General features: G+C 53.9%; 11 protein-coding genes across 11 annotated transcripts; 4 read left to right on the plus strand and 7 right to left on the minus strand.

Moving 5' to 3' along the window:
• Positions 1-281: 281 nt before the first annotated feature.
• Positions 282-1,594, minus strand: CC77DRAFT_1020591 (ribosomal protein S12). Its single transcript, XM_018525075.1, has 3 exons — positions 876-1,594; positions 723-823; positions 282-668 (listed from the first exon to the last, which is right to left on the minus strand). The coding sequence occupies exons 1-3, from the start codon at positions 1,246-1,248 to the stop codon at positions 603-605; spliced, it is 540 nt and encodes a 179-aa protein (XP_018385468.1). The 5' UTR covers positions 1,249-1,594; the 3' UTR covers positions 282-602.
• Positions 1,595-1,618: 24 nt separating this feature from the next.
• On the minus strand, positions 1,619-3,612 carry CC77DRAFT_1020592 (serine/threonine-protein phosphatase PP2A catalytic subunit). The gene is made up of 6 exons (XM_018525076.1): positions 2,991-3,612; positions 2,882-2,923; positions 2,727-2,832; positions 2,147-2,680; positions 2,025-2,097; positions 1,619-1,972 (listed from the first exon to the last, which is right to left on the minus strand). The coding sequence occupies exons 1-6, from the start codon at positions 3,150-3,152 to the stop codon at positions 1,900-1,902; spliced, it is 990 nt and encodes a 329-aa protein (XP_018385469.1). The 5' UTR covers positions 3,153-3,612; the 3' UTR covers positions 1,619-1,899.
• On the plus strand, positions 3,543-6,460 carry CC77DRAFT_1020593 (hypothetical protein). Its single transcript, XM_018525077.1, has 2 exons — positions 3,543-3,729; positions 3,781-6,460. Exons 1-2 carry the CDS (start codon positions 3,634-3,636, stop codon positions 6,070-6,072), a joined length of 2,388 nt encoding a protein of 795 aa, XP_018385470.1. The 5' UTR covers positions 3,543-3,633; the 3' UTR covers positions 6,073-6,460.
• Positions 6,461-6,540: 80 nt separating this feature from the next.
• On the minus strand, positions 6,541-7,761 carry CC77DRAFT_1020594 (alcohol dehydrogenase). The gene is made up of 3 exons (XM_018525078.1): positions 7,584-7,761; positions 7,385-7,531; positions 6,541-7,335 (listed from the first exon to the last, which is right to left on the minus strand). The coding sequence occupies exons 1-3, from the start codon at positions 7,699-7,701 to the stop codon at positions 6,551-6,553; spliced, it is 1,050 nt and encodes a 349-aa protein (XP_018385471.1). The 5' UTR covers positions 7,702-7,761; the 3' UTR covers positions 6,541-6,550.
• Positions 7,762-8,883: 1,122 nt separating this feature from the next.
• On the plus strand, positions 8,884-11,489 carry CC77DRAFT_94305 (hypothetical protein). Its single transcript, XM_018534895.1, has 3 exons — positions 8,884-9,745; positions 9,790-10,352; positions 10,411-11,489. Exons 1-3 carry the CDS (start codon positions 9,041-9,043, stop codon positions 11,240-11,242), a joined length of 2,100 nt encoding a protein of 699 aa, XP_018385472.1. The 5' UTR covers positions 8,884-9,040; the 3' UTR covers positions 11,243-11,489.
• CC77DRAFT_1020596 (hypothetical protein) lies at positions 11,253-13,284 on the minus strand. The gene is made up of 2 exons (XM_018525079.1): positions 11,502-13,284; positions 11,253-11,455 (listed from the first exon to the last, which is right to left on the minus strand). The coding sequence occupies exons 1-2, from the start codon at positions 12,856-12,858 to the stop codon at positions 11,379-11,381; spliced, it is 1,434 nt and encodes a 477-aa protein (XP_018385473.1). The 5' UTR covers positions 12,859-13,284; the 3' UTR covers positions 11,253-11,378.
• A 19-nt stretch (positions 13,285-13,303) lies between these two features.
• On the plus strand, positions 13,304-14,732 carry CC77DRAFT_94425 (GTP-binding protein-like protein rho4). The gene is made up of 4 exons (XM_018534961.1): positions 13,304-13,777; positions 13,831-14,034; positions 14,083-14,522; positions 14,552-14,732. Exons 1-3 carry the CDS (start codon positions 13,505-13,507, stop codon positions 14,446-14,448), a joined length of 843 nt encoding a protein of 280 aa, XP_018385474.1. The 5' UTR covers positions 13,304-13,504; the 3' UTR covers positions 14,449-14,522; positions 14,552-14,732.
• Positions 14,666-15,410, minus strand: CC77DRAFT_1094955 (hypothetical protein). Its single transcript, XM_018529766.1, has 2 exons — positions 15,282-15,410; positions 14,666-15,196 (listed from the first exon to the last, which is right to left on the minus strand). Exons 1-2 carry the CDS (start codon positions 15,381-15,383, stop codon positions 14,987-14,989), a joined length of 312 nt encoding a protein of 103 aa, XP_018385475.1. The 5' UTR covers positions 15,384-15,410; the 3' UTR covers positions 14,666-14,986.
• A 148-nt stretch (positions 15,411-15,558) lies between these two features.
• Positions 15,559-17,051, plus strand: CC77DRAFT_1020598 (SEN34 subunit of tRNA-splicing endonuclease). Its single transcript, XM_018525080.1, has one exon. The coding sequence runs from the start codon at positions 15,801-15,803 to the stop codon at positions 16,965-16,967; it is 1,167 nt and encodes a 388-aa protein (XP_018385476.1). The 5' UTR covers positions 15,559-15,800; the 3' UTR covers positions 16,968-17,051.
• CC77DRAFT_94049 (hypothetical protein) lies at positions 16,714-19,702 on the minus strand. Its single transcript, XM_018534734.1, has 3 exons — positions 19,511-19,702; positions 19,016-19,463; positions 16,714-18,959 (listed from the first exon to the last, which is right to left on the minus strand). The coding sequence occupies exons 1-3, from the start codon at positions 19,545-19,547 to the stop codon at positions 17,081-17,083; spliced, it is 2,364 nt and encodes a 787-aa protein (XP_018385477.1). The 5' UTR covers positions 19,548-19,702; the 3' UTR covers positions 16,714-17,080.
• A 155-nt stretch (positions 19,703-19,857) lies between these two features.
• On the minus strand, positions 19,858-25,603 carry CC77DRAFT_936654 (hypothetical protein; the record flags this gene model as incomplete). The annotated part of the gene is made up of 2 exons (XM_018534508.1): positions 19,858-25,161; positions 25,208-25,603. 2 exons carry the CDS (start codon positions 25,601-25,603, stop codon positions 19,858-19,860), a joined length of 5,700 nt encoding a protein of 1,899 aa, XP_018385478.1.
• Between the last annotated feature and the right edge of the window lie 457 nt (positions 25,604-26,060).

The raw sequence follows: 26,060 nt of genomic DNA on the forward strand, positions 1-26,060 counted from the left end.
TGTGAAGCGTGGGGATGACGCGACCCGAGCGTGCGGGCTGCAGCTACCTGCATGGGTAAGCCTCCGCTCCACCTCCGAGGTATGGAGCTTGTTAGATAAGTTGTACCCAGCACACGAAACCTACTCCAATGAGATGAGCGATGACTTATACTAATGTAGGAGGAGATAGGATAGACTGTTTGCGTTTGGGTGTAGTAGGCTAGAGGACAACACGTCACACGAGCTTCTTCGTAAACACACCACAGTCTTTCCTTAAAATGGTAATGAATACCATGAATTCACGTGCTAAAAACTAGTCGGATACGAATGATCTCGTGTCTCCAATTGTACACCTGAAACTATACCTAGGCAAAGCTGACCTCGAAGGTGTACAATTTGTTGTACTTTGAAAACCTGCAGACAAAGTAGCAGCGTATACCTTCAACGCATACTTGATGACAACGGGCTTCCTGGCATGCTGTAACAGGTCGAGCATCATGATTCACGCGAGTTTCCAAATCACGCACCTTGCGTGACTGCACATGGCATTTCCAAGTTCTCTATATTCCAACGCCATTGATGCGGGTATGGTACAATCATATACACTCCACAGCAGCTTCCGCCTACGCTGTCTTGGGCTTCTTTGTTCCGTACTTGGACCGCGAGGTGATCCGGCTACCAACACCACCCTACAACTTGTTAGCATCGTCTTTCCCGTTGACATTGGCCGCTGTATGTCTTACCAGATCCAACGCTCCTCTGACCAAATGGTACTTGACACCAGGGCAATCTTGCGCGCGGCCACCTCGTACCATGACAACTGAATGCTGCTGTACGTTGTGCCCTAACCACTGGTTAGTCTTTCTGCCAGTTGATTCCACGCCGCTCTTCCATACCTTCCCCTGGGATATAGGCCGTAATGACCTTGCCCGTACTCAGTCTGACCCTCGCAATCTTCCTCTCGCCCGAGTTGGGTTTCTTCGGCTTCGTCGTTCCCACTTTCAGACATACGCCCTTCAGCTCCGGCCTATCCCTCAATTGTGGCGATCGGAGTTTTCGCGCCTTCTGCGCTATCCGCCCTTGTCGCAGGACTTGTATTAATGTGCATTTGTTCGCGCGAGATGCTGGTGCTGGGCTGATTGCGAAAGCCGGTGTGCTGTGCTGGAACGCGGTGGCGGCAATTGAGGGTCGGGTTGATCGCACCGGGGCGAATGGGGCTGCGGAGAGGACCGAGGGCCGCGCAAGGCGTCGGAAGAATGTGAGAGACATGGTGGGCGCTGTGGTGTGGCTCGAGATGTTCGCGATGGACAAAAGTTCGAGTTGCACCAGCAGATGTGGCTGACTCAGCTAACATTGCCGGTTGTATCGCCAGCCACGGACACGCCGGACGTTGACTTTATTGTCCATGCCAGAGGACCTGAATTACAACAATTGATTCTCTGACTGGATCACAAGTCTGCACTCAGTCTGAAATGAATGTTCTCACGGGGTTGTGACCGTCTAGCCTTTTGAACACTTCCTTGCAGTACTGCGACAAGAACACAGATCCAAATCAACAACACGATCACGATATCGCCAATCAAAATCATCAGTCTCGGCGCAGGATTTGGTCGAGAACATCGGACATTCTTCACAAAAAAGGGAGTATCAAACACTGCAATCAAGTCTCCACCATTATAAGTCTGTGCACAAGCTACATCACAACCTGTTGTAACATTCCCACGCGTCTCTAGTATGGCTTCTTGGGGTCTTCTAGACAGTGCGAGCCTTACTTCAAGCGAGCACGTCAGTGTCACGCGTCTCCCGCCACTTCTGACGGCTTTGGTGACCAGGAACGCAATCGTACACAGTGTATTCAGTGATGCCTTCAAGTGTAGCGCTGTGCTAAGATAGCGGTAAGAGTCCAGATTAAGAGCCCATCTAAAGGAAGTAATCGGGGGTCCTTCGTGAGACCATGGGCTCGCCAGCACGTGGGCAAGGGTCAAATTGCAAGCTGTGGTTGCGTTAGAGAAGCGCAACGATGTTCAGCAAAGTGGAAGACTTACAAGGTGTACTTCAGGTGCTCATCAATCTCCATGATCGCGGCTTGGTTGCCACATCTGTAGCAATAGTTGGGTGCTGTAGAATGTTAGTCATGCAATCAGGGACGGAATGGGGGACAGCCTACCCGAGAAGATGGTCACGACATTCCTGTCTTGCGACCAATTGTACCCCTCCATGACTAGCTGATGAGCACGTGCCACTAGGGTCAGGCCGTTGTTGTGGTTGAAGGCCTCTGAGATGTCCTGGCCGAACGTGTATCCTGCACCGCGGGGTGAGATTCCCCAGCCACACCTGTCATCTGGGTCGGACCAGAGCAGGTCGCACATTGGTCCCTCGTGAGGCACCTCTTGTATGCGGTCAAGCGCCCTGATGTTGTCGAGCGTGTCAATGCTAGGAGAGAGACCACCGTGCAGACAGAAGATCTGGTTGTCGATCAAGGCAGTGAGCGGCAGGTAGTCGAAAAGGTCTGTGAAGTATTTCCACACATTGGCGTTGCCGTACTTGCGGAGACACTCGTCGTAAAAGCCGTACACTTGGGTGATTTGACGGGACTCGTGGTTGCCACGGAGGATGGTGATGCGCTGGGGGTATCGAATTTTGAGCGCGACCAGAAGGGTCACAGTCTCGACGGAGAAGTAGCCTCGGTCGACATAGTCACCTGTTGATGTCAGTATGGATGAATGCTGCTGGGGCAGGCAACGCACCCATGAAGAGATAGTTTGTGTCCGGGTTGGGGCCGCCGATCTTGAACAACTCCATCAGATCGTGGAACTGGCCATGTATATCACCGCAGACTGTGACGGGGCATTTCTGTACCAAGGTGAGCGGATATCGGACTCGCAGGGGAGATGGTACGTACCACTGGCTGTACGTTGGACTCGTCCTGGAGTACCTCGCGGGCCTGTAGCACAATGCTCGTCAGAAGATGCAATCTGGGCAGTTTTTCTGCGCGAGGCTATGTCGCATACCTTGTCGCATAGTCTCTGCACATCGCTCTCGGCCAGCTGCTTGCAGCTCATGAGGCTCTCGATCCAGCCATCCAGCGTGGGGATTGTGGTCGGCTCAGACGTGGGGGCAGACGACAGCTGCATGGGCTCTGGCATCTTTACGTCCTCCATATTGGTATCCATGGTTGCGGGGCGGCGGGATCGATGTAGGTGGGGTGGACGATCGGTTGTTGTGGTGTAGAGCTGTCGAGGGGTTCTTGCCCTTCAAACTCGGCCAATGACGTGCAGCAGACGCGAATGGAGGCGGTAGGCGGGAGCGACTTTCAATTCGAGGGATCGTATAATCAGAGACTGTGTGGCGTACAAGGGGATATCAAGGGCGGCAGCAGGGTCTATGACAGGAATATGGGGAGAATCAACACCACGCACCGCAGGCATATACAGCCTTGGAAGCGCTGGCCGCAATGGAGAATTGTTTGTCCGCGCCGGGTACCAAGAGCCGCAGAGGATTTAGCGCGAACTGCAGCTGGTGTCCGTGCGCAGATGGGCGGACGCTACTGCGGGCAGCTTTGTGCAGCAACCGCGACCCTCGTCCTTTCTCCACTTCACACTTCATTGTCACTATTGCCCATCGCAACCACCAACGCGACAAGTAATAGCAACAATGCCCGCAAAACGCGCATACAGCGCCTACCTCTCCAGCATGCCTGCGGATGTGCCAGTGGTCACTGCCAATGGCTCCGGCGCTCCACAACTGCAGGTAAGTGCTCGCTGTAGGTATTGACCTGGATGAAACTCACAACGACGGCAGGCGCAGCACACCGCACCTTCCTCTGAAGAATACCTACATGTTCCAGGAGGATGGCCGCAAGACGATACCACCGCCACAGAGGAAGTCATACCTCCGCGCGCTTCTCTCTTCAACACGCTCGGCAAGTGGGCTGCAACCGTCAGCGTTGCCAGCCTGCTCTCACTTCCAGCGCGCCTCGCAACCCGATACCTCCGCCGGCAGACGATCAAGGCGATCCCGATTATCTCCTCGACTGGCTCCAGCAAGAAGCGCTTCATTGCTGCAGGCGTGGCAGATGAAGAGTACGCGACACCTTCCCCTTCAGTGCGCGCGCGCGCGAACCAAACGCGTCGCGAAAACCAAAGGCAGGCGCGCGCGTCACAGTCGTGGAATGGTAGCCTGGGCCCGCGTCAGTTCCGCGACTCACCAATTCGACATACGTCACCAGCCAATACACAAGATTACGGACTAGAGACTACACCCACAGGCGGCTACTCCAACAACGCGAACACATCCCTCGAGCCCGAATTTGGCGACTCTGAAGACGCAAACGCATCCCTCGATGTCAATGTCGACTTCTCTTTTGACAACATTCTCACGTCCACCCCGGGACGGAACTACCAGACTGGCTCTCCCATAAACGTGTCCTGGGACTCCCCTCAGATTGACTCACCAGCGAGCCCAACTCCGTCTCCCCAGTCACACGACTATGCATACGAATCGCCTGCTTGCGACAATGCAGCTCCGGCATGGCTCTTTTCTCAGTCTCCTGCTGCGCATACCTCTCAGCATATTACACCATCAGCGCAAGGATCAGCAAGCGCAACCCCCAGCTCAAGCCGCAATAGCCAGCGTGCTATCAAATTGCCCACAGTTACACCCATGCGACGCCAGCTGTTGAAGCTGCAGCTTGGCAATGATATCAAGCGCAGACAGGCCGCGCCTCTGACGGAGTCTGCGGAACAAGGTTTCGCCGAGACCCAGTCGCCTCAAACCAATCCCGAGGCAGCCAATAAAGACTCCTCCACTACAGATGCTTTGTCATATGCATCTCCCCCCGAGCCACACACACACAAACCTCACAACTCTCCATCAGAAACTGATGGTTCGCCGATGCAAGTTGACTCTGTGCTTGCTACCCCAGAGTTCGAATACGAAAACGACTTGTCGTTTCTTCTTGATGCACCTACTCCACCGCGCAGGAAGGGAGTACGTTGGGAAAAGAATGCTAAATGCAAGCCCTTTTACTTTGATGAGAGAGTTAGCGAAATGCTCGACTCCACGCTAGAGACTATCACCTCCAGCCCGGTCAAGAACTACCATGATGTGTTCCAGAATCCTAACCGCGGCGCATCAGACGGCAGTCAGGCCGCATCCTCTTCCGGCTCTTCACCGGCCAGTAGCCCAAAGATTACGCTTTTCGATTCTCCTGCCAAGGACGGTGGATGGCGCGGTGTCTCTATAGACACCTTCAATGCTCCAGATGAATCGCTCGAAGAATCCCAGCTATCACTAGAGCTTTTCGAGGATCTCCAGAGAGAAGTACAGAGGAAGCTTGCCCTGGCGCCACCGCCACCGAAACCACTTGTCGCGCCGCTCTCTCCCAGCGAAGAAGAGATACTGCAAGATGCTGCAGCAAAGACCAACCACGGCCGCAACGCCAGCCAGTGGGTTATTGAAGAGAAGCTGTATGCTCGGGACTTTGCGACCTTGTTGCCTCGGGACTTCAACGGCGACCCGAGGGCTTGGCTGAACGACAACATTGTCAACGAATATCTCTCCATTCTTGTCGCCGCAAAGAAGAAGGAGATGGGCTTTGCACACAAACGTAACGGCCCCGCACCTCCACTTCACGCCTTCTCGTCCTTCTGGTATCAGACCCTCGATACCTCGCGCTGGACCAATAGGTTCCAGCTCAAAGGCAAGCAATACCTAGATGCTGATCTTATCCTCTACCCCATCTGCGACAAAGGACATTGGCGCCTGCTTGTGGTCTATCCCCAGGAACGCTCCATTGAGTACTTGGATTCTATGGGCCTTGACGGACAGAAGTACATCGACCATTTAGTGGCCTACCTCGAGAAGGAGCTCGGCGAACACTGGGTCCCTGGAGAATGGACCAAAGAAACTTCCCAGCGGAGCGGACAGCAGCTGAACGGAAGCGACTGCGGTGTCTTTACTCTCATGAACGCTTTGGTCCTTATCCGTGGCGATGCCCCTGACCGCGTTGTTGCTACTAACGGTATGGACGACGCGCGCAAGCGTATTGCAGCTACTCTGCTAGCCGGACAACCTACTACCGAGCTGGAGTGAGCACATTTTCATCACTCAAAAACACGGATTCTACTTTCATTTTACATTGCATGGATTGGCTGGGAATTTTGTTTTTTGGATTGTTTCACGGCGCATAGCATGGTGTTCGGTCGCTTACGAGGTTCTTTACGACGGTCATGACCTTGATACCCCATGATACCCATCGCCTCAGTGGCATGATTGTTTTGCATATTTGGGAGGCATTGTTCTTGTTTTGTTTTGTTTTGTTCTGTTCTGTTTTGTTCTTCGCCTATATGGCAGATGGCACGCATGTTTCAATAGTGGATGGTCTTTGCTCTTTTTGTTCTTGCACCCAGACACAACTGTCAAGGTATTTGCTGGGTGGTTCTCGTAGATACTTTAGTGTAGCACTAATGCATTTTCCGGATGTTTGTAATATCCGTTCGCATTGTGTAAAGCTCACGTCGTTGTCAGCAGTGAAGTAATTTGAAGATTATTATTTGCTACATTCCAAGCTCTAAGCAGCGACCTTGACGGTAAGCTTGCCAAAGTGCTTCTGATCCCACATGTATTGGTATGCCTCTTTGAGATCCTTGAGCTCGAACACCTTCTCATCGACAACGGGATGTATGTCGTTGGCCTCAATCGCCCTGCACATATCTTCCATCTGTAGTCTGGAACCCACCAAGATACCACGTACAGTGCAGATGTTGCTCAAGCAGTCGAGGAATGTAGGCTGCTCCTTTCCGCCGCCACCAATGAAACCAATAATGGTGATGACTCCATCAATAGCGACAGCCTTGAGAGATTGCGCCATTGTGGTCGGGCCACCGACTTCGACAACGTGCTGTACGCCTGCGCCGTTGGGTGTGTACTTTGCAGCTTCTTCACCCCAGTTGGGGGTCTCCTTGTAGTTGATGACGTGGTCGGCACCGTATTTCTTCAGGATCTTGGCTTTCTCTGCGGAACTCGTGGTAGCAATCACCTTGGCGCCGGCTGCCTTTGCGAATTGTAGAGCGAAAATGGATACACCGCCGGTACCTTGTGTAAGGACTGTGTCACCGGGCTTGAGAGCGCGCGACTCCAGGCCGTAAAGAGCATTCCAGGCTGTTAGGGCGGCGCAGGAGAGAGTTGAGGCTTCGAGCATGTTCAGGTTGGACGGGGCTTGGACGAGGCCAGCCTCATCGAAAACACCGTATTCTCTGAGAGTGCCATCAATGGCGCCTCCAAGGCCTGTGCCAAGAGATTTTCCATCCAGGGAGCCGGCAATGTGGCCCTGGTTGAAGAGTGTGACCACCTTGTCTAAAATATGTTAGACTATGCATCTGTATACGTGTAGAAAAATACGAACCTCCAGGCTTGAAGCGTGTGACATGCTTGCCGACCGATTCTACGGTACCAGCACCGTCTGAACCGGGTACAGTGTTGTCCTTCATTGGGAAGGGGTATTTGCCCATGGGGATGATAAGGTCGCGGTAGTTTAGCGACGCAGCGTGGACTGTCAACCGATCAGCATTGCGGCGAATAACCACTCAATGGATTGTACATACCCTTTACAAGAACATCCTTGTCTCCAATCTCAGGCACCTTGGCCTGCTCATTGAATGTGAGAGAGTCGAAGCCGTTCTGGCCCTGGACCGTCCATGCCTTTGTCGTTGATGGTGCCATGTTGTAGTTGTTTGTGTTTGATGAATGATTTAGTTTTGGAGAGCGGGTGTCGTGGTATTTTAATTAAAGTCCTCAAGAAAAATTGGGAGCTTTATGACGTCTCGGCCATGACGGTGTTTGCTCTTTTATGTACTGCCATGTGCATGTGGGGTGGTCGAAGGTCCGAATAGTGACGCAACAACAACAGGGGCTAGCTTACTTCACGTCACAGCCTAGCTCCCCTGTAGACTGCGGCTATCCTAGATGATTAGCTTGATACATGAGTGGTACCATGGGGAAGATCCAATAGCGGCTTGCCTGTTGCGGTGTTGCTCGTGAACCGCCGGTCTAGAAGTCGGATCCGTCAGTGCGGCAAATGCTGCTCTACCTGCATCGCCGGGAATTACTCGGATCTTCGGCGAAGGTTCAGGGTAAAGAATGGGACAGCGTTCAAACATGGCAGACATCGGCAAAGCTCATTCCTCGAAGCGGCATTTGTAAGCCCAATGTAGTCGAGGTGGGTCTGCCGGTAAAGAAACACGAGGATGTCGCGTGGTTTCGCGCCTACTCATGCCCCGCTCTGTCTTCCACTGCCTTCTATGCGCGACACGTTCGTTAGTGAACATGCAACCGACGGGGCAACTATGCTTACCTGATTATGTCGGCTTTATATTGCTGCGATACACTAGGTTGATGATGAGTAGCTTTTCTTGTAGACTGCGGCTTCTCCAATGCTATTACGAAAACCGAATGTAGCCTGCATGATCCCTAGGACCATTTCTAACATGGCTTACAATGCACACTTATGTGCCCTTTGTAGCTTGTAAGATACCATGTAAGGCGCGACTGAGAAATACTAGCTTTGTGTATCAAGCTTCATGACGCAGCTTGGCAACAGGAACAGCGTCACTAAACTTGAACTCGAACACCCCCCAACGCGCATAGTTATCACGCTGCATTCGCCTCATCGGGCGCGTCGAGATAATGAAACACTTCAGCTATCGAGTTTCTTCAGCTTCCAGCCACCCGCCTGCAGTAGCGCTTAGTGCGTTAATGCCCTACCAATAGCCAGTCCGTCGCGCCACGAAAGCGCAGTTCCCCGGAATGGACCATATCTAGCGGGGCCATGTCGAAGCCATTCGGATAAGCTCCAGCACCGTCTCCCTTCTACTCCAATCTCTCGAGGAATGTGAATGCGAGAGCATGTGCGCTCATGAGACTTTCCCGCAGTCGTCTTCTTGTTGAGATGTTGCGTACACTCGCTGTGTCGCATGTGTAACCCCTCCGCCGAACGCTAGCATTGTGGTATTGTTCCCATGACTGTGCCGCAGTCTCCTAGATCCCCAGAATCGCAGTTACGATGACCTCCCGAGGACCTCAGTCGGCGTACTCTTCCCGAGACGTTTCCCCAGATTCGCGTCCCGAACCTTACGACCCGTTCCGCTCAGAATCTGATCCTATCGAGCTCGCCTATCTATCTCAGCCGTCGCAGGGCAGTCACACAAGAGAAGGGCTGCAGCCGGGAGCATACTTTGGCCTGTCACATGGGGAGAGTCGATATGAGCCTGTTCGTGAAGGATACACGAGTCCTGGTCTCTCCGCACGCTCGACGAGGGAGTCAACACACACCCTAAACTCTCTCTATCACAAGAAGGCTTGGGACGCAGACACACAAGCTCTGGTCGACCGCCGTTCTGGGGAATTGGCGCAATGGCACATATATTGGACTACCCCAGCACTCATTGTAGTGTTGTTCCTGGCTGGGTTCGCGGCAGCAGTGGGCCACCACTCGTTCTATATGCACCTTGACGGGCAGCCGGCCATCGAGCAATTGAAGATGGTCAGGTACGGCACAGCCTTGGCATTCTTCGTAAAAAGCACGCTTGTTGGGACTGTCATCATGTGTAATCGTCAGCGGATATGGTACACGTTTCGGCGAAAGGCGATGACGATTAACGGCATTGATGGCCTATTCTCTGCAACAGAAGACCCAACGCAATTCTTCCTAAACTGGGAGATGATCAGAAACGGCAAGCTTGCCACACTGATGGCCGCCTGTACTTGGGTAAGTCTACAAGTCTTGACGATATGTCTGTACTGACGGCATAGTTACTACCGCTTGCATCCGTGCTGTCTCCGGCGTCGCTCACATCTGAGCTCAGAACTTTCAATGACAATGCTACGTGCTCTGTGGCTACCCTGAACTTTGCCCAGGAGTCTACATACGACTTTCGGGACATGAGTAAATATTCGCTGAAAAGCTTAAACTTCTACAACACCACCCAGCCAGCTGCAGAAGAGAAACGAGATCTTAGAGACGAGGGCTATTTCGACTACTATGATCAGCCGTCGAAGAATGCACGCCGCTTGGCTTTTAGTAGTGTGTACATGCAGAAGCCACAGCCCAGGGAGAATGCATCTTCAGTGTTTTGTGGATCCGGTTGGAACTGCACGTATACGATTGGATTCGTTGCACCCGGGTACAAGTGCGACGACGTTGACGATACCGATGGATCTGACGCGCCTTTCACCTTTGCTGATCTTGCACCAAATGGGAGCCTTGTGTATTCTGCGGACGTTGACCAAGGCGATTACGGGCACCAAGAGCCGGGGGTCAATGGGACGTCTTTGGGTGTCTTCAAAAGCGAACCTGTTCTTTGGATCGGATATGCGTACGTGTCCCTGTACAAACTACATTGATACATACTGACTTCGTACGCCCACGTGTAGCGTCAATACGTCCACACCGTATCCAGATGACAGCTCGTATAGAGCGAAATGGGGAAACGTTCACGAGCCTAGGATATTCAAATGCGTCATGCAGTACACCAATTACACGTTCGACATGACATTCAACCCCAGACAGTCTGCAACGCGTCGAGAGCGAGTGTTTCTGCGTCCTGTCATTGGCGAAGATCCCGTTAAACCCCAAGATGTAGAGAAGTACAAGTTGACGGCCTCGTATCACACCATGGGCTCGCTTTTGCGTCGCTTCCTTCGTGGCAAGATCGAGCAGCAAAAATTCCTGGTCACCTACTCGGATCTGTCTGAAACGCGACTGGCCAACAGCAGCACATCGTATCCGCTGGTGGACCTGAAGACAGAGATACAAGACTTCTTCGAAGATATACTCATCACCCTGCTCAATGAGCCGAAACTGGTCGTCGCACAGGACCAGGAGGTACCTTGCGTGAAATCACGTACCATGATGGTGTATGTGTACTACAGGCGCTCCCTCTGGATTGGGTACGCAATCGTCATTGCAATCACTTTTGCCTTTATACTCGTCGGCGCATGGTCACTTTATGAGAATGGAGTAGCGTCTGACGTGCTCTTTTCCCGTATCATGGCCACAACCCGCAACCCTACCCTGGATCACTTGAGCGTGGGTGCGTGTCTGGGCGGAGATCCCTTTCCTAAAGAGCTGACACGGACGAAACTACGCTTTGGTGTGCTACTTGAGGATGATCCCAGGGAGGGACCTCTGGGAAAAGTCGAGCATTGCTGTTTTGGCACCATGGGCGAGACAAAGGAGATTGTCAAGGGTGGCACGTACGGCTAAGAGTATCAAGCTCGTAAATTTAAACCAAGTTTCGAGACAGAAAGGTCGTTTTGATTCACATCAGTATTTCATTAGACGGGCCGTCAAGACCAGCAAACTGTTAACAAATGCACAACAAGGAAACGTGACAAGCGAACTACGACTGGTCGCCCATGCCCAGACCCAATAACTCGAACAACATCGGGTTAGCTGCAACAGCTATATATGCAATACCTACTACGGTCAGTCATCGCTGAGATTATCGATGCGCGATACATACCAGTGTACACAATCAGCTTCGTGACCACCTCAACATCATAGCGCACTCGTGGCGTCGTAAGCTTCATGAAGATCTCTCGCTTCTCATTCTCCTCTTCAGTCGGGCTCTGTGTGAGCTTGTAGACGTCGCCGGCAACGTCTGTATCGCTCTCTGGGGGAGTTATTATATTCTTCTCCTTCGTCTGCACTTCTCCTGTGCCCATCATCTGCTCATACGAATGCACACGTGATGCCATGGGTGTGGGCAGGAGACCGGCACCAAGCAACGGCTCCCCCTTTTCGATATTGGGCGTATCGAGAACAGCTGGACTGGGAATCCAGGCCGAGTCTTCAGGTACAGCACCATCCAGCGAATTGACGCTTTCCCGTCGCCTTCGGTTTCGGTAGGCAAGCGTTTCGTAAGCATCGGCGGCAGATTGCGGTCCGACTGATACAGATCTCTTACGTGGGTGAGCGAGGTTCTTGAGCATGTGCGGCAACTCTGACGCAGGTGGGATGACGTTGTCGTCGTCAGCGAAAGGCTTGATAGACTTGTACTTGGAGGCGTTCAGGAAGAAGGCGCGGGGCATATTCCAGCGAGCTTGCTCCAGAATGCGAAAGATGGGCGGCAGTATGGTAAACAACGCAGGCTTCATAGTCGCTCTCCAGACAAAGATAACCACAACACCAAGTAGAATGCGAATGGTCGCTTTCAGCAGACCCATCTCTTCCAGGTCGAATGGGACGGACGACGGGTATGCGTCTTTTACTGCGTAGCCAGTCTGCGCATAGTGCCACGCACCAAGATTGATGCCAATGACAACGCCAGAGAAGGACACGCTGTCGTCGTAGCATGGACAGTCGTCAGCGGGCTCCGGGTGGACGCGGACCAGAACGCACACGACCAAAGTTGCAATGAAAATGTCCATATAACTTCCACTAAAGACGAACGAGTCCATCCAGTCCCCACATACAAGCTGGAAAGCCGTAATCAAGGCACCCATGATGCTCCCGACCAGGACATCTAGAAAGCCGTGCATGCCGCAATACAACCGCCCCGCGATGATGGAAAGCGCATAGAAGTAGAAGAGGGCTTGCAGACCCATGTTCCAGTTGGAGCTGTCGCGGTCGGCCGACTGGCGCAACGTGTATATGGCGTAGAAGGCGACGGACACGGCATTGGCAGAGTGGGACGAGGGGAAGCCGTACTCGAGGGCAGCGGAGCCAGACATGGAGATGCGGGCGAGGGGCGGCGACAGGGGCCTGGGCAGACAGAGCATGTCCTTGAGGAAGCCAGTCCAGTACACACCGGCTGCAAGCATGAAGACAGTCCTGTGTACGTCAGACGTCGCACGATAGTGAATGACAGCGCCCGACATACGCTCGACCGATGCTAGTGTAGCCGCACCAGAACTGGATGGGCAGGAAGACCATGAAGAAGGTGTGGGTGCCGAGGTTGGCGGTATAGGCAAAGTACGAGTCGAGTGCGGGCGAGCGCATCTTGTCCTGCATCAGGGCAAGCCATGGTGTTTCCCAGCGCACAATGGGTATGAGGCGGTTCCGCAGGGCATTGCGCCACCGGGGCAGTCGCTGGGCGTAGTGGTCGTGGCCCTTGTTGCCGGCGTCCAATTTGGGCTCCGTGGTCGCGGCGGCGTCGGCGGGCGCATCATGTCGCGGACTCATGGCAGCGGTCGCAGAAAGGGGGTGGGCGAGTCAATCGAACGTGCATGTCCAGCGCGGGCAGAGGGAGTCTGGATGTAAGACGAGGCCGTGGGTAGATTACAGCATGCCATGGCATCGATCGATAGACATGGACAGGCACCCTGCAATTGGGCGCTAGCTTAGCGAGCCGCTGGTGACATAGCGTGGTTGCCATATGCGACCGAGCACTCTAACAGTCAACATCCGACTCTCTTAAGCCCCGACCACTCGCTCCCCACACCAACTCCAACACCATCTTCCTTCTCCGTATTCATATCCTCTGTCTGAAACTTGACCCCGAGCAGACTGCCGCACCCACTCACCATGGCCACCGCACCTTCCCAGAACTACGACTACCTCCGGCGCAAGCAGAGCACAAAGGCGCCCGTTTCGTCAATCACACCAGTCCGCACCCACGCCCGCACACCGAGCGAGCGCAACAGCAACGGCACCGTCAGCTCATATGGAACCACCAACACGCGCGACACCGCCATCACCGAGCCCCCGGCCTACTCCAAGAAGCTCGTTGTTGTCGGTGACGGTGGATGCGGCAAGACATGTCTGTTGATCAGCTACAGCTCTGGCAACTTCCCAGAGGTACGCGCCCGAGCAAGTACACGTCATGTCATGCCAATGCTAATGCGACGTAGAAATATGTACCAACCGTCTTCGAGAACTACATCACTCACACGCCCCATCCCCCGACAGGCAAGATGGTTGAGCTTGCTCTGTGGGATACCGCCGGCCAAGAGGAATACGACAGGTTGCGACCGCTCTCTTACCCCGAGACCGACGTCATCTTCGTGTGCTTCGCCATTGACTGCCCCAACTCACTAGAAAACGTCATGGACAAGGTAAGACGCCGCCAACTAGTTCATCGTGCATCAGCTGACAATGCCCAGTGGTACCCAGAGGTCCTCCACTTCTGCCCAACAACGCCTCTTATGCTCTTGGGACTCAAGTCTGACCTGCGCAACAAGAAGAACTGCATCGAGCTCCTCAAGACACAAGGCTTGACGCCCGTCACCACCGAGCAGGGACGTGCGGTCGCAAAGAAGATGGGCGCTGCGTACATGGAGTGCAGCAGTAAAGAGCAAGACGGTGTCGAGGAAATCTTCGACATGGCCGTCACAATGGCTGTGGGCGAGGAGCACAAGGAGCAAGAAGAGCGCCGCGTAGGCACAGCCACCTCGTCAAGAGGGAACACATCAGCGTTCCCCGCTGGGGGCGGCAAGAAGAAGAAGCGCAGCGGCTGCAAAGTGCTATAGCCTGTGTCTATCGAGAGGAGAGCATATCGAGATTCACGACGCTGGACGACACGATCAAGATGTTTAATGACCACATACGGCTCACCTCCATCACTGTCCGCACATGTTCGCTTCCTCTTTAATCATAGGGAAGTCTTCTCATGTACATGGTCGGCTGGCGTTTGGGTTTTGTTTTGACACGAGAATGGACACAGCGATTCAAAGGTCCACGTAGCAGCATTTTCTTCCCTGTATCTGTATTCGGTATTCTGTATGTACGCATGGCCGGAGTTGGCGCCGACTTTGCCTTTGCATGGCAATAAATGAGGTATATTTCTGGAACCTGTCTCGTGCCCCCGTTTTTGCTTCTCTTGTTCTCGACGTGCAACACCACTACCAGATCCTGTTTCTAGACGATCGTGATCTGTGCCAATGACTCGTTCTGGGGTATCATTACATCATTCAACTTATCGTCATGGCCTGTTCGACGGCTGGCCGTGCACCTCCGGGCGCGTTGTCCACGAACTAATAAGCTAACAAGGTGTCTCCTTGCAAACGCTCATTTCCGGTCCTGAGGCACCTCTGTCTCGCCCTCGTGTTCCGTCGCACCGTCTTGCGCACCCTCCTGTTGCTCACCCGGATCTTTGGCCATAACGTTCTCAAAGTGGCTCCAGAGCGACTCGACGGGCGCGAATTCGTTCCCGACCGACGTGACCTCCTCGAGCGAACGGTTCAACTTGTTGATGTTTTGCAGGACAACTTCCAGACTCTGGCACTTTGTTAGGATGCACATGGTTTGGGGAATTAATTTGAGAGACTGCAATGCGCTCCGTGATGGGCTCTGTGGCACGTACTTGGGCAATCTCAGTGACGAGCATTTCGCGCTGTTGCTCGTAGTACGTCTTTGGCGGCGCGGCATCCTGGCCGTTGGTCGACGCGAAGTATGGCGGTCCCATCTTTGTATTCTTTGGTGTTGATGCTCGGCGGATCTTGTTTACAGATGCAGCGCCGTTCAAGGTTCTTAGTAAGCGATCCCCTCAACGAATCACGAGAGAGCCACGCTTATAGGTCCAAGCGGATAATAGTGGGTCCAAAACTAAAAAGCCTTTCAAAAGCTCAACCTGGAGCTCTTCGTCTCTTGTTCCCTATACTCGTTCTCGCGACGACATTCGCCATGTAGGTAAGCATCAATTCCTTCTACTACTGTTCCTTTACATGATTAAACCAAACGAAAATCTGTCAATCCTCATAGCCTTGTCAAAAGGACTGCTGAGCTTTGTATATCACACTATGACATCCATCTCTTGATCACGTTCACCGCTCTTCTACTCGTTTGGCAAGGAGCTAACGCAGCCTCTGCTTAGATCCATACCATGGCGGCAGCTCCGGCTCCCAAACCAGTTAAAGAACCATTCCCCATATCCCTTGTGGCTGGCCGTTACCTCCTCTTTGATGTGGACGTTATTGCGCACTGCCGTCGCACGCACAACATCTGCGGTCTCCTGGTCGGCACGATACCGAACCTCAGCCAACAGAACGTTTTTCTGGGCGTACCACTTGAACTCATGCCGGAAGAGGCTCGGGTACTCGTCGATAAAGGCGCTGCGTATATCGTGGATGATGCGCAGGCACATCAGAAGGCTTTTGCGGAGATGAGCCGAGAGGACAGGCTGAGGTACATGGAGGAGATGGACAAGCGAGGGGAGGACGTCACCAAGGAACAGACCGAGCTGGCGGAGAGGCGGAAGGAGAGGGCATTGAAGGAGAAGGGCCTGAAGAGGGAGGAAGTCGAGAAGGGTAGCGTTGCGGCGAGCACGACGTCGGACGAGACGCTCCAAGCAGACGACTCCAGTGTCGCGAGCTCCGGGCTGGGTTTCATCATGAAGGGTTCAAGCTTCTCCGACTCGGCGGCGCCAGTAAAGGCAGCCAAGGTCATCTCCAGTCCTGCCAGCTCAGTCACTGATAGCTCGGATCTTGGTAGCTCTGGTTTAGGCTTCATCATGAAAGGCTCTAGTTTCTCAGACTCCTGGGTGCAAGTCAAGGCCCCCAAGATTGACTCCTCTGCCGCCGAGGTCTCGCTGTTCGACGCTGCGCCCCCTTCGCCTGCTCCTGAACCAGCCGTCCCCGTCCAGGGTAGTGCGCCGAAAGGCGTCGCCGCCCAGAAACACTATGTCACACCGACAACTTCATACCCACCCCTCTCCACGCCCGCAAAAGACCCTGCTGTCCCTCCGCCGGCTGTGCCAGACAGCTATCCGTTGTTCCGCTATCTGCACTCCAAGGGCTACTACCACATGCCTGGGCTGCGCTTTGGGTGCCACTACAACGTGTACCCGGGCGACCCACTTCGATACCACAGCCACTTTGCTGCTACAGGCTTAGGCTGGGACCAGAAGTTCGACCTGCTCGACGTGGTGGGCGGAGGACGTCTCGGCACAGGAACGAAGAAGGCGTACATGATTGGTGGCGAGAACCCCGACGTAGACTCGCAAGAGGACGAGTCCGTGAGGGCGTTCTCTGTTGAGTGGGCGGCTATATAAGTGCTGGTCACCACTATTCATGGGAATTATGACTTGACGAATACAATGCATACATAGAACAATGATGAACTTTGTTCAACCTCGATTACTCTCGATACTTTGTTTTGTCGTGTTTAAAACTCCAAAGCAGCCGCGGTGGCTTTCCCTCCCTCCTCGCTAACCTTTGGGCCTTTGCCCTTCCTGTACACTCTTGCGTCCCTAGGATCGAATCCGCCGTTTCCCCAGAGCGCCCACTCCGGCGTCTCCTCGCCGACGTAGTCTTCCGGTCTCCAGCCCACCACTTTCCCATCCTCCACTCTCGTCCCCTCCACCTTGCCTTCGTAGAGATCGAAGAAGCGCTCAAAGTCGATTCTAGTAGCCCATCTGTCGTTTCTCTTGAATCTTGTGCGGTCGGCTAGCAGGATGCAGCAGGAGTGCGCGTGCTCGGCGCCGATACCATAGGTAAGTCCACGGCTGTTTAGCTCTTTCTCAAGTTCAGTCACAAACTCGGCTACTTCTTCGTAGAAGGGGACGTTCTCCATGGTAAGGCCTGCAGAGCCAGCTGCTGAGGTCCCGCAGTATGTAACGCCCTTGACCTCGACGAAGCCAGGCAGAGCGCGCTCAACGAGATCAGCGTAGCCGCGCACTTCCTCAGCCATGTTGAAGCCTTTGACCAGCGTGAGGCGGAAGACGGTGCGTTGCTCAAAACGACGGTTGCGGAGGATATCCAAGCAAGCACAGAAACGCTCCCAGAAGTCTCGATGCAGGGGCCGGTCAATCTTGCGGAGACTGTCCTTGTTGGATGCGTCTATGGAGACGTAGAGCTGCGTCACTGGGATCAAAGACGCTAGCTGAGCTGGGTGCTGGGCGTTACAGACAAGGAAAGTGGAGATCCGGTTGCTGTGCATGATCCCGAGGAGCTCGTTGATGTGCGGGTAGAAGATGGGCTCGCCGACCAGACTCAGGGCACAGTGACGAATGCGCATGGCTTCGCTGAAACGCTCGGCTCGCACTCCGGGAACGCCCTTCATCATCTTGATCTTCTTGTAATGTGCTGTGGTGATGCCGTCGAAAATCATGTCTGGAGCATCGGTTATCCAGCGCCATGTCGTGCCGACGGGGTTTGTGCCGTGCCGCCAGCAGAAGACGCACTTGTTCGAGCAGGAGAGAGACGGAGTGGCTTCCATGCACAGGTGAGAGGCGATGCCGTAGAAGGAGTACTTGTAGCAAGAGCCCCGGCCTCGCAGAGCGGATTTAGTCCATCGGCAGATCTTGACGCCCGAATGAGAGCCGATGATGCTGTAGCCTTGTTTTGTGAGAGCAGCGTAGGTAGGGGAGGTGGTAGGCACCATCTCCTTGGGGGCCTGGAGGGATTGAGACTTGGCTGGGGATTTCTTGTAGGTCGTAAAGTCGACGGGTATTGGTTCGGCGGAAGAGTTGACCATCGAGCCCAGGTCTTCAACGTCGTCTACTCGCGTGCTCTGACCGTTTTCCTCCGCCATGTCTTCTTCGTCGCTCTCGATAGGGTCTCCACTGCCCGGCACGCCTTCACCAAGTCCTCGTCCTTCGGCGATCTCTACAAGCGCGTCCTGGACCCCTACCCTCCAGTCCTGCAACCTTTCTTCGGCCTCGCTCTTGACGTCCGCCATGCCAAGCGGGTATGCTCTTTTCCTGCCCGTCAACCGAGCCATCCACTTGTCCACTTCCCTCGACTGGCTGCAGAAACCCTCTTCCTCGGTCGGCCACCCTTCCCTGTCGCCAAAACCAAACACAGTGTATCCCACCAGACCGCTTAGAGGCGCCGTATCGATCCTGAAATCATTGTGTGTCTCCTGCAGGCTCTCCACAAAGACGTCCAAAACGGTGTCAATGTTGTACGTCGGTACGAGGATAATGTAGAAGTATTTGACGTTCGCGTCGCCCTTGGGCGAGCTGATGAAGTAGTCGTCGTGCTCGATGTACGATATGTCGAGCGTCTGGGGCTCCAAGAAGGACTTGGATTGATCGCAGCCCCTGTCGAGATGGAACAGTCAGCGCATGCTTCACAACTATTTGCGCATCAAACCTACCTCGTCCACTCGGTGAGAACTCCCGCGAACTGCTTAGCGTAGCGCTCCGTTGTGCCAGACAGCGACTGGAAGAAGACCAATGGCTGTATCCTATCCGTTTGGTGGTTGAACGTCGGAGGCGCAATAAGCTTCTTCGGTGTCTTCCTGCCCTTGACCATCTTGGGCCCCTTCTTCACCTTTGCGGCTGCAGCCACCGCCCTCGTATCGTCCTCGGCATGGTTGTCGACATTAAGCTCCGACGAGTTGAGCGTGGTGTATTCGGGCAGCCATTCGGGTTTGAGCTGGACGGTGGGTTTCTCCTCTACCGGCACTGGCGACGAGGGAGCTGGTGACAAAGAGAGCTTCTCTCTCCGATCGCGCGAATAAATTGCAAGACGCACAACCGTCGCTACTACCAGTGCAGCCAGCAAGATGGGGAGTCGGTGTTGGTGCCAGATGAAGAGCAGCTCTGCGGCGACGTCAGCAACATAGATTGTGATGAGGTGGTTAACTGACCAGCTGGCAATTGTTCCAGCAGCTCGAGTAGTGCCATTGCGCTGCTCTCGACGTTGCGCCAGCGTCGTGTTTAGGTACGAACTTTTGGCAAGCCACTCGCATGGGGTCCGTTGGTGGGGTTCGAGTGCATGCCAGTAGCGAGGAGCCATTTCCTAAGCCGTACCCCACATTTCACATGCCAAGCCGCACATGCGTCGACCATGAACCAAGGGCGAACCACGAGACACCATCTCTGCACCCTTTTTGCAATAAACATGCTCAGTGCCATTAACGCCTATGTCAACAATGAGATAGCCAAGGGCGGAAAATGCTACGCCGATACTACTATACATTCATCATTCGTGTGCCTACGTTCCGGTTCCAGCGCTCCCCTGACTATTCTGTCGTCGCGGTGCTCTCTCCATGCCCTCGACCACACTGCCCCTTTTCCCCATGCTATACATGCTCCCCTCACTGCCCTGTCTACGGCCAGCTATCCCGCCAGGCCCCCCAAATGTGCTACTTAGTGTCCAGCCTCCGGTTGCTGGGCTAGCGTCCCTGATACTGATCGCTGGCGGCAGTCCCAAGCTTGGAATCTTGTCTTCCCCTATTGGTAAAATTCGTGGAGACGGAGATGGAGCATGGCGGAAAGCTTCGGCATAGAATGCGGACAGCAGCGAGGCGTTGGAGCAGAAAGCTTCAACCTCATCTTTGACCTGTTCAGGGGTGAGAGGAACACTAGATGCAGCGGCTGGAGTGGTCGCTGCTGATCTCGGGTCGTGGAATGTGAGCGCAGTGTGGAGGAGACTGGAATCTTGGACTGGTCGTGCCAGCGGACTCGCAAAGGGACTGCGGTGCGGGTTGCCACGCTCTACTGCGGGTGTCGATGGTAAACGGCTGCTTTGACTACCGTCTGTGGTGGCTTTCTTGTGCTCGTAGGGATCCACAGGCCGGATCCTGCTGTGGTCTTTGGCACGGTTGTGCGCGAGCCTATTTGCTAGCAGAAGGAGGTTTCCGTCGTCAGATATCTGGGCAAGCAGGCCTCCGCTCTTGTGGATGAACTGTGTATACTTGTAATCAGGCGTGCCCCAGGAATACGTAACTTCAACGTCGGGTGGAAAAGCACTTGCAGCTTCCATGTCCAACACAAAGTTGAGCCTTCGAAGCAGGAGCTTGTGATATGCAAACTTGTCGGTTTTCGGGTACTGTGGAGAGAAGCTCGTCGAATCCCACATCGCCTCAGGCTGAGCCTGGGGAGGCTGTAGTGCAAGCTTGACTACATAGGGCGAACGGAATGGATGGTTATCGACGATGTCCGCCACCTCCGCGATGGGCACCTCCACCAGTTTCAGACCATACTTCTCCACGCTCGTGGCCCAAGTAACGATGGCATCTTCGATGAGCTTTGCAGTAACATTCATCCAGTCGATACGGATGTGATAGCAGTTATCGGGGTTATGCAACCGATCGTAGTGCAGTGAAATGATCTCGGGTCGGTACGAACGCTTTCTGGGGTCTACATCATAGCGCATAACGCGTGACATGACGACTTTCCGCTTATGTGGTTCGCCGCGTGTTGGTGTTTTCTCCCCTTCTTCGAGTGAACCGGAGCTGTTGGACGAAGAATCGGCAGTGTCCGGACGTGACTTGGTGTGCTTTGATAAAAGAGGCGACGTGCGAGGCGCCTCCGCCAGCGGCGTGGAAGGAACAGACTTGTCCGTCTTGCGCATACCAAACCACCCAGTTCGAGATTCGACCCGTGGAGCCCTGTGCTCTGCCGCGATCTGGAAGAAAAAGTTGCCATCGCGGAAATGATGCCGTCCCTGCACGTGCTGGAAGAGGCCTTTCTTCATCAGCTCGTTGCCAAAGTCTACCGCCTCGTCCCGCGTTTCGATGTCTTTGAAGTTTGAGAGCAGCCAGTTAGTGAGGTCAAAGCCGAGAAAACAGTTGTAGTGCAACTTGAGATGCCATCGACGGTCAAGCATCTGAATCCCCTTTTCGCCCTGCAAGTCTTCCGCGAGCTTTTTGATGTCTATACTAGACGTGTGGTATTTTTCCGCATCGGAGAAGATGGACGTCTGGAACTCGCTGTCAGTGTCGTTGAGCAGGGAGTGATCCGGGCCGGCCGCAACGACCGCCGAGGGATCGCGTGTGTGGTATTCAATTGCAAGCGGATTCGGGTCCTTTTGTTTCAAAATGGACGCTGGCTGGAAGTAGCGCTCTTCTGGAGGAATATAGCGGAACTTCTGCCACAGTTGAGTAAGCTTGCGAATTCCCTCGAGCCGGATCTCCTCAGGCGAGTCCTGCATAGGCAACGGTCTCCGATGCATGGCTGGTATATCCACTGGAATTAGGACAAAGCGAGCCCTCCAGAAGCGCAGTATCTCCGAGAACTCGTCATGGTATCCAGCCAAGAAAGTGTCGATGATGTTCCAGTTGTATTCTCTCCGTGGTGGACGTAACACAACTTCTCGAGGGTCATATGTGTCTTCAAACGCAGTGCGGATAAAAGGTTTGTACGAGAAAGGCGTATCAATGCCAGCAGACGACTCCAGTGCTGTGGTGGGCTTCCGGTTGTATCTCCTTACCTCTACCTCTCCCCCAGCTACACACACTAGCTGGTGGATACTGTTTCCAACGCTCATGAAAACAGTGTCTCCATCACTAGACATGTACTCGGGATCAAGAATGCTAGCGAGAGTCTTCTCTTGCCGGCCTGAAAACTCCGCTACGGAAGAACCAACGATGATTTGGAACCCGTGGGAGAGGCGAAAGGCGATTAGCTCTTTGATAAGAGACTCTCGGCTCTTTGGTGCTTCCAGAATATCGTCGTCCTCATTCTGCGTAATTTTATATGGACTTTCGTTGTACTCTGATGCTATTTGGTCAACAGAAGGGAACCACTCGTGGGTCAGCGGTACTGCAGCAGGCGAACACAACGACCTCCACTTCACCGTGCCTGTCCTCAGCGTCCTAGGGAAGACGTGATGCCAGCGCCGGTACTGGTTCTTAGAGCTTATAATGTTTTTCTTCGGGTTACACGGGTTGACCAGGACTGCCCAAGGAGCGATCGCGCTTGTTGGAGACAGAGTCCGGGGAGCTTCTCTACCACCTCCACTAGAAGAGAGGTCTGGTTTCGGTCCACCGTGCTCACCTGCACCTCGCGCTCCCGCAAGTAAAAATGTTGACCCAGGGTCCCTCACGACTGAGCCAGGCTGCGAAGGCACATTGGATCGGTCGGATCGCGCTACCCTCACAGTCTCAACCGAGCGGCTTGCGCGGTCAGACGCAAGAGATTCGGCTGACGTAGGGCCTGCGCGCGATGCAGGTTTTATCGCAATCGGCTGCGACGGCTTCCCTGTAGAAGTATGGCGAGTGCTCGCCAGCCGTTCCGCAATGGCGCCTTTTTGATTCTTCTCAACAGTCAGCATTGCAGGTTTCACTTTCCCCTGACTGATATCGATCGTGGCATCGCCAAGAGTTGGTTTTGCCGGCGCAGCCTTTCCACCAAAGCTCATCTGCCTAAGAAACCAATTGGAAGGTCTGCTCTTCAGGTCCTGCTTAGCTGGTGCTGGCGTTCCGGCACTAGTCGGCAAGAGCCCAGTTCGCCTGGGGGATGACCCGCGGCTTGTAGCCGGAGCTGGTGGATGTCTCTGGGTAGAGTTTACGGTTTGGCGATGATCTTGGGAGTCTCCAGAACCACCTCTTTTATGTACCGTAGGGCGTCCGGCGCTAGCATTATCTCTAGTCAAATTGTTCTGCCGCCGCAAAACATCGGCTCGCGGCATGCCCTCGCTTTTGAGGTTTGGCATACGGTAGGTGCTGCCTCGCGGAGATTGGCTTTCGACGTCTTTCGATCTCTCGCGCATCAGCTGCGGAAAGTTCGTGTCTGGTGGAGGTCGAGCTGTCTTCCCGAATGACGGACCAGTACTACGGAAAGAAGAAGATAGACGCAGACTTCGTGACAGGTCTGGTGATCCGCTGGTGATTTCATCGCTCAGCCTTCGCTTGCGAGCTTGGAGTTGGTCCAATGCAGAGTGTCTCTCTACGAGAGGAGAAAAGACTCCGCCGTCGTATGCCTCCATCCAGGCCTTTTGGGCAGCCCTTGTTTCGTCCAGCTGATCCTCGTTATATTCTTTGTCGCCCCGCGAAGAATACGAGCCGGCCGCAGCTGCGGAAGGTTTGGTTGCTGGTGCGATCTGCGGGCCTTCTCCATTCGGTTCGAACAACTCGCGCAGATGGTGTGGGTACATTGGGTCCTCTTCCAGGTAGGGAATCGCTATATCACCCACCTCATTCTCCATGACACCCATCATCTGCAGCTCGTACAATCGGCACCGTAGAGAGAAGATGCGACCTTTCTTGCGAGACTTCTTTACAATCTTGTCCGCCTTTCGTGGTTTTGTGAGTTCTAGAATCTCCTCAGACGTTCCAGACCAGAACGACACATCGACCCAGTACGGCATTGCGAACCTCCATCCGTCCGATGAGTCGGTGGACACGTCCATCGGTATGTGTCGTACGGTGGAAGCGCGTGACATGGAGCCAAAGTCTGGTTGACTCTGGCGGGGAGTTTTGTCCTCTTCTGTCCGCGACATCCTCGGAGAAGCATGCTGTTCCCTGTCGTGCTCGGCTTTCAAGTCGGACACCGAACGAGGCGTTTGGTATTTGAACAGGGGCACGGAGTGAAGAGGCATCGGCGAGAGACACACTAGATCAATTCCGATACCCGACCCAATCAGGGTATCCGTGGTCAGCTTGAGCATGTTGTAGTCAACCTCAAAGACGCCAGTGCCCGGAGTAACAACGATGACGGAGATGCCCGTGCGGACGAGATCGCGATCGATGTAGTCTTTGGCAAATTGAGCCGCTGCCAGATTGATGGCTTCTAGGATGTTGCCTTGGCTTGCGGAAGAAGGTCGACCAGCTACGACGACATCAGTGGCTGGGTCTTCAGATCCCGTTTCCTCGTTGACGTGCTTCACCGGCTTACGGACCAGAGACACCTCCCGAAGAAACATCCTAAACTCCTTCTTTAGCTGATAGAGAATGTTGATCCAATCGCCGCTGGCCATGTCGCTCACGACAACTCTGTAGTAGTCTCTGAAGGTGCCCGAATGCGAATCGGCGTACGTGTTGCTCGTGGTCCCTTCCGGGCGATCGGCCAGGAGCTCTCCATCGTATTGCATTCTTGTAAAGAGGATGATGGTGACCAAATGTCGTGCATTTATTCGCAGCCATCTCTTGAACAAGTCTGGAAGAAATCCGCTTACGACCTTGTTGAACATGATCTCGCCAGCGCCTTCAGTATCGAAATCCCACATTTCTCTGGACATCTGGATGAAAAGTGTGTATCGTGCTGATTCGCTGCGGAATATAGGCTTCGACTTGGGCGAGAAGTAGCCAGAATGAACCGACTGACCGTTGATGTATATGTGTTTGATCGTGGCCTTGATGGTACCCATGAACAGTAGCCTTTGGCCTCGGTAGACCGTCCGCTTGCTGAGTTCGGCGATCGCCATACGCCACATGTCTGCGCGTGCGAGATACTCGTCCCGAAAAACGATCTCCACGTGATGAGCCTCGTGCGCATCCTCATCAGCCTCAGTCACTACGACCTGCATCCTGTTGCGGAACCCGAATACCTTGGCAATCCTCTCAGATATTGAGACCTTTTTTAGGTCAGCTATGCGGATTGTCAGTCCGACTATAACTTACTTGCAGATTTGGATACTTGGACTCCATGGTTGCGGGAAGCGCTTTAGGAACAAAGACATAGGCCTTGTCCGCGTCAACATGGCGACCCTCCGGGATAGTCGAGCCATTTTCATCAACGGTTATCGTTATCGAGTCCCGTCGATGTCTCTTTGAATGACTATCCCCATTTGCATCCTTGTGCAAGGTATCGACTTTGGATTCCGTGTAAAAGTCTCGAACAGCATTGTCCGTATGTATCGCCACGATCTGGAGGAGCGCGCCGGCACTAGTGGGCAGTTCTGGGAATTTCTCTCCATTGAAAACGATTTCATCTCTTGAAAAGTTGTCGTCATGAGTCCAGAGAGTACAGACCTTCTGGACCCGAGCCGACTGTGGGATTGAAGCGGATTTCGACATGTTGGTTGCCGCTGCGAGGTGCAGTCAGGGACATTTTCAGGTCGCTCAGGCGCGTGTGCAGCACAACAGTCGCTCCATGTTTTGCTCTGCACAAACAACAAAAGATCTCCGGTGCGTCTACTCAACGTTCATAGGCCGTCAGCGCGATGGAGCGTGATCTGATGATCGCGTCGCGTAACGACTGCAGGGACCTTGAGGTGCTGAATTGCCAAGGCGCTAGGATGTAGCTAATCGATTGCAACAGCGCACCCAAAGTCACACAACACGACCTAACGTCAGTAGCTCACTTGGTATCGAACTGCACGCACAGCTACTTGGTGCTTAGATAATCCGGGTATCATTATGGTCGCATACAGCGTGTTGATTATAGTTTTGCATCTCAGTGATTTTCACGTCTAGGTTCTTGGATTGTGTATAGCGTTTCTACGTTACCGTATCATGGCATGCGTCGATCAGA

This window comes from Alternaria alternata, assembly GCF_001642055.1.
Source record: "Alternaria alternata strain SRC1lrK2f unplaced genomic scaffold CC77scaffold_11, whole genome shotgun sequence".
Classification (NCBI taxonomy): Eukaryota; Fungi; Ascomycota; class Dothideomycetes; order Pleosporales; family Pleosporaceae; genus Alternaria; species Alternaria alternata.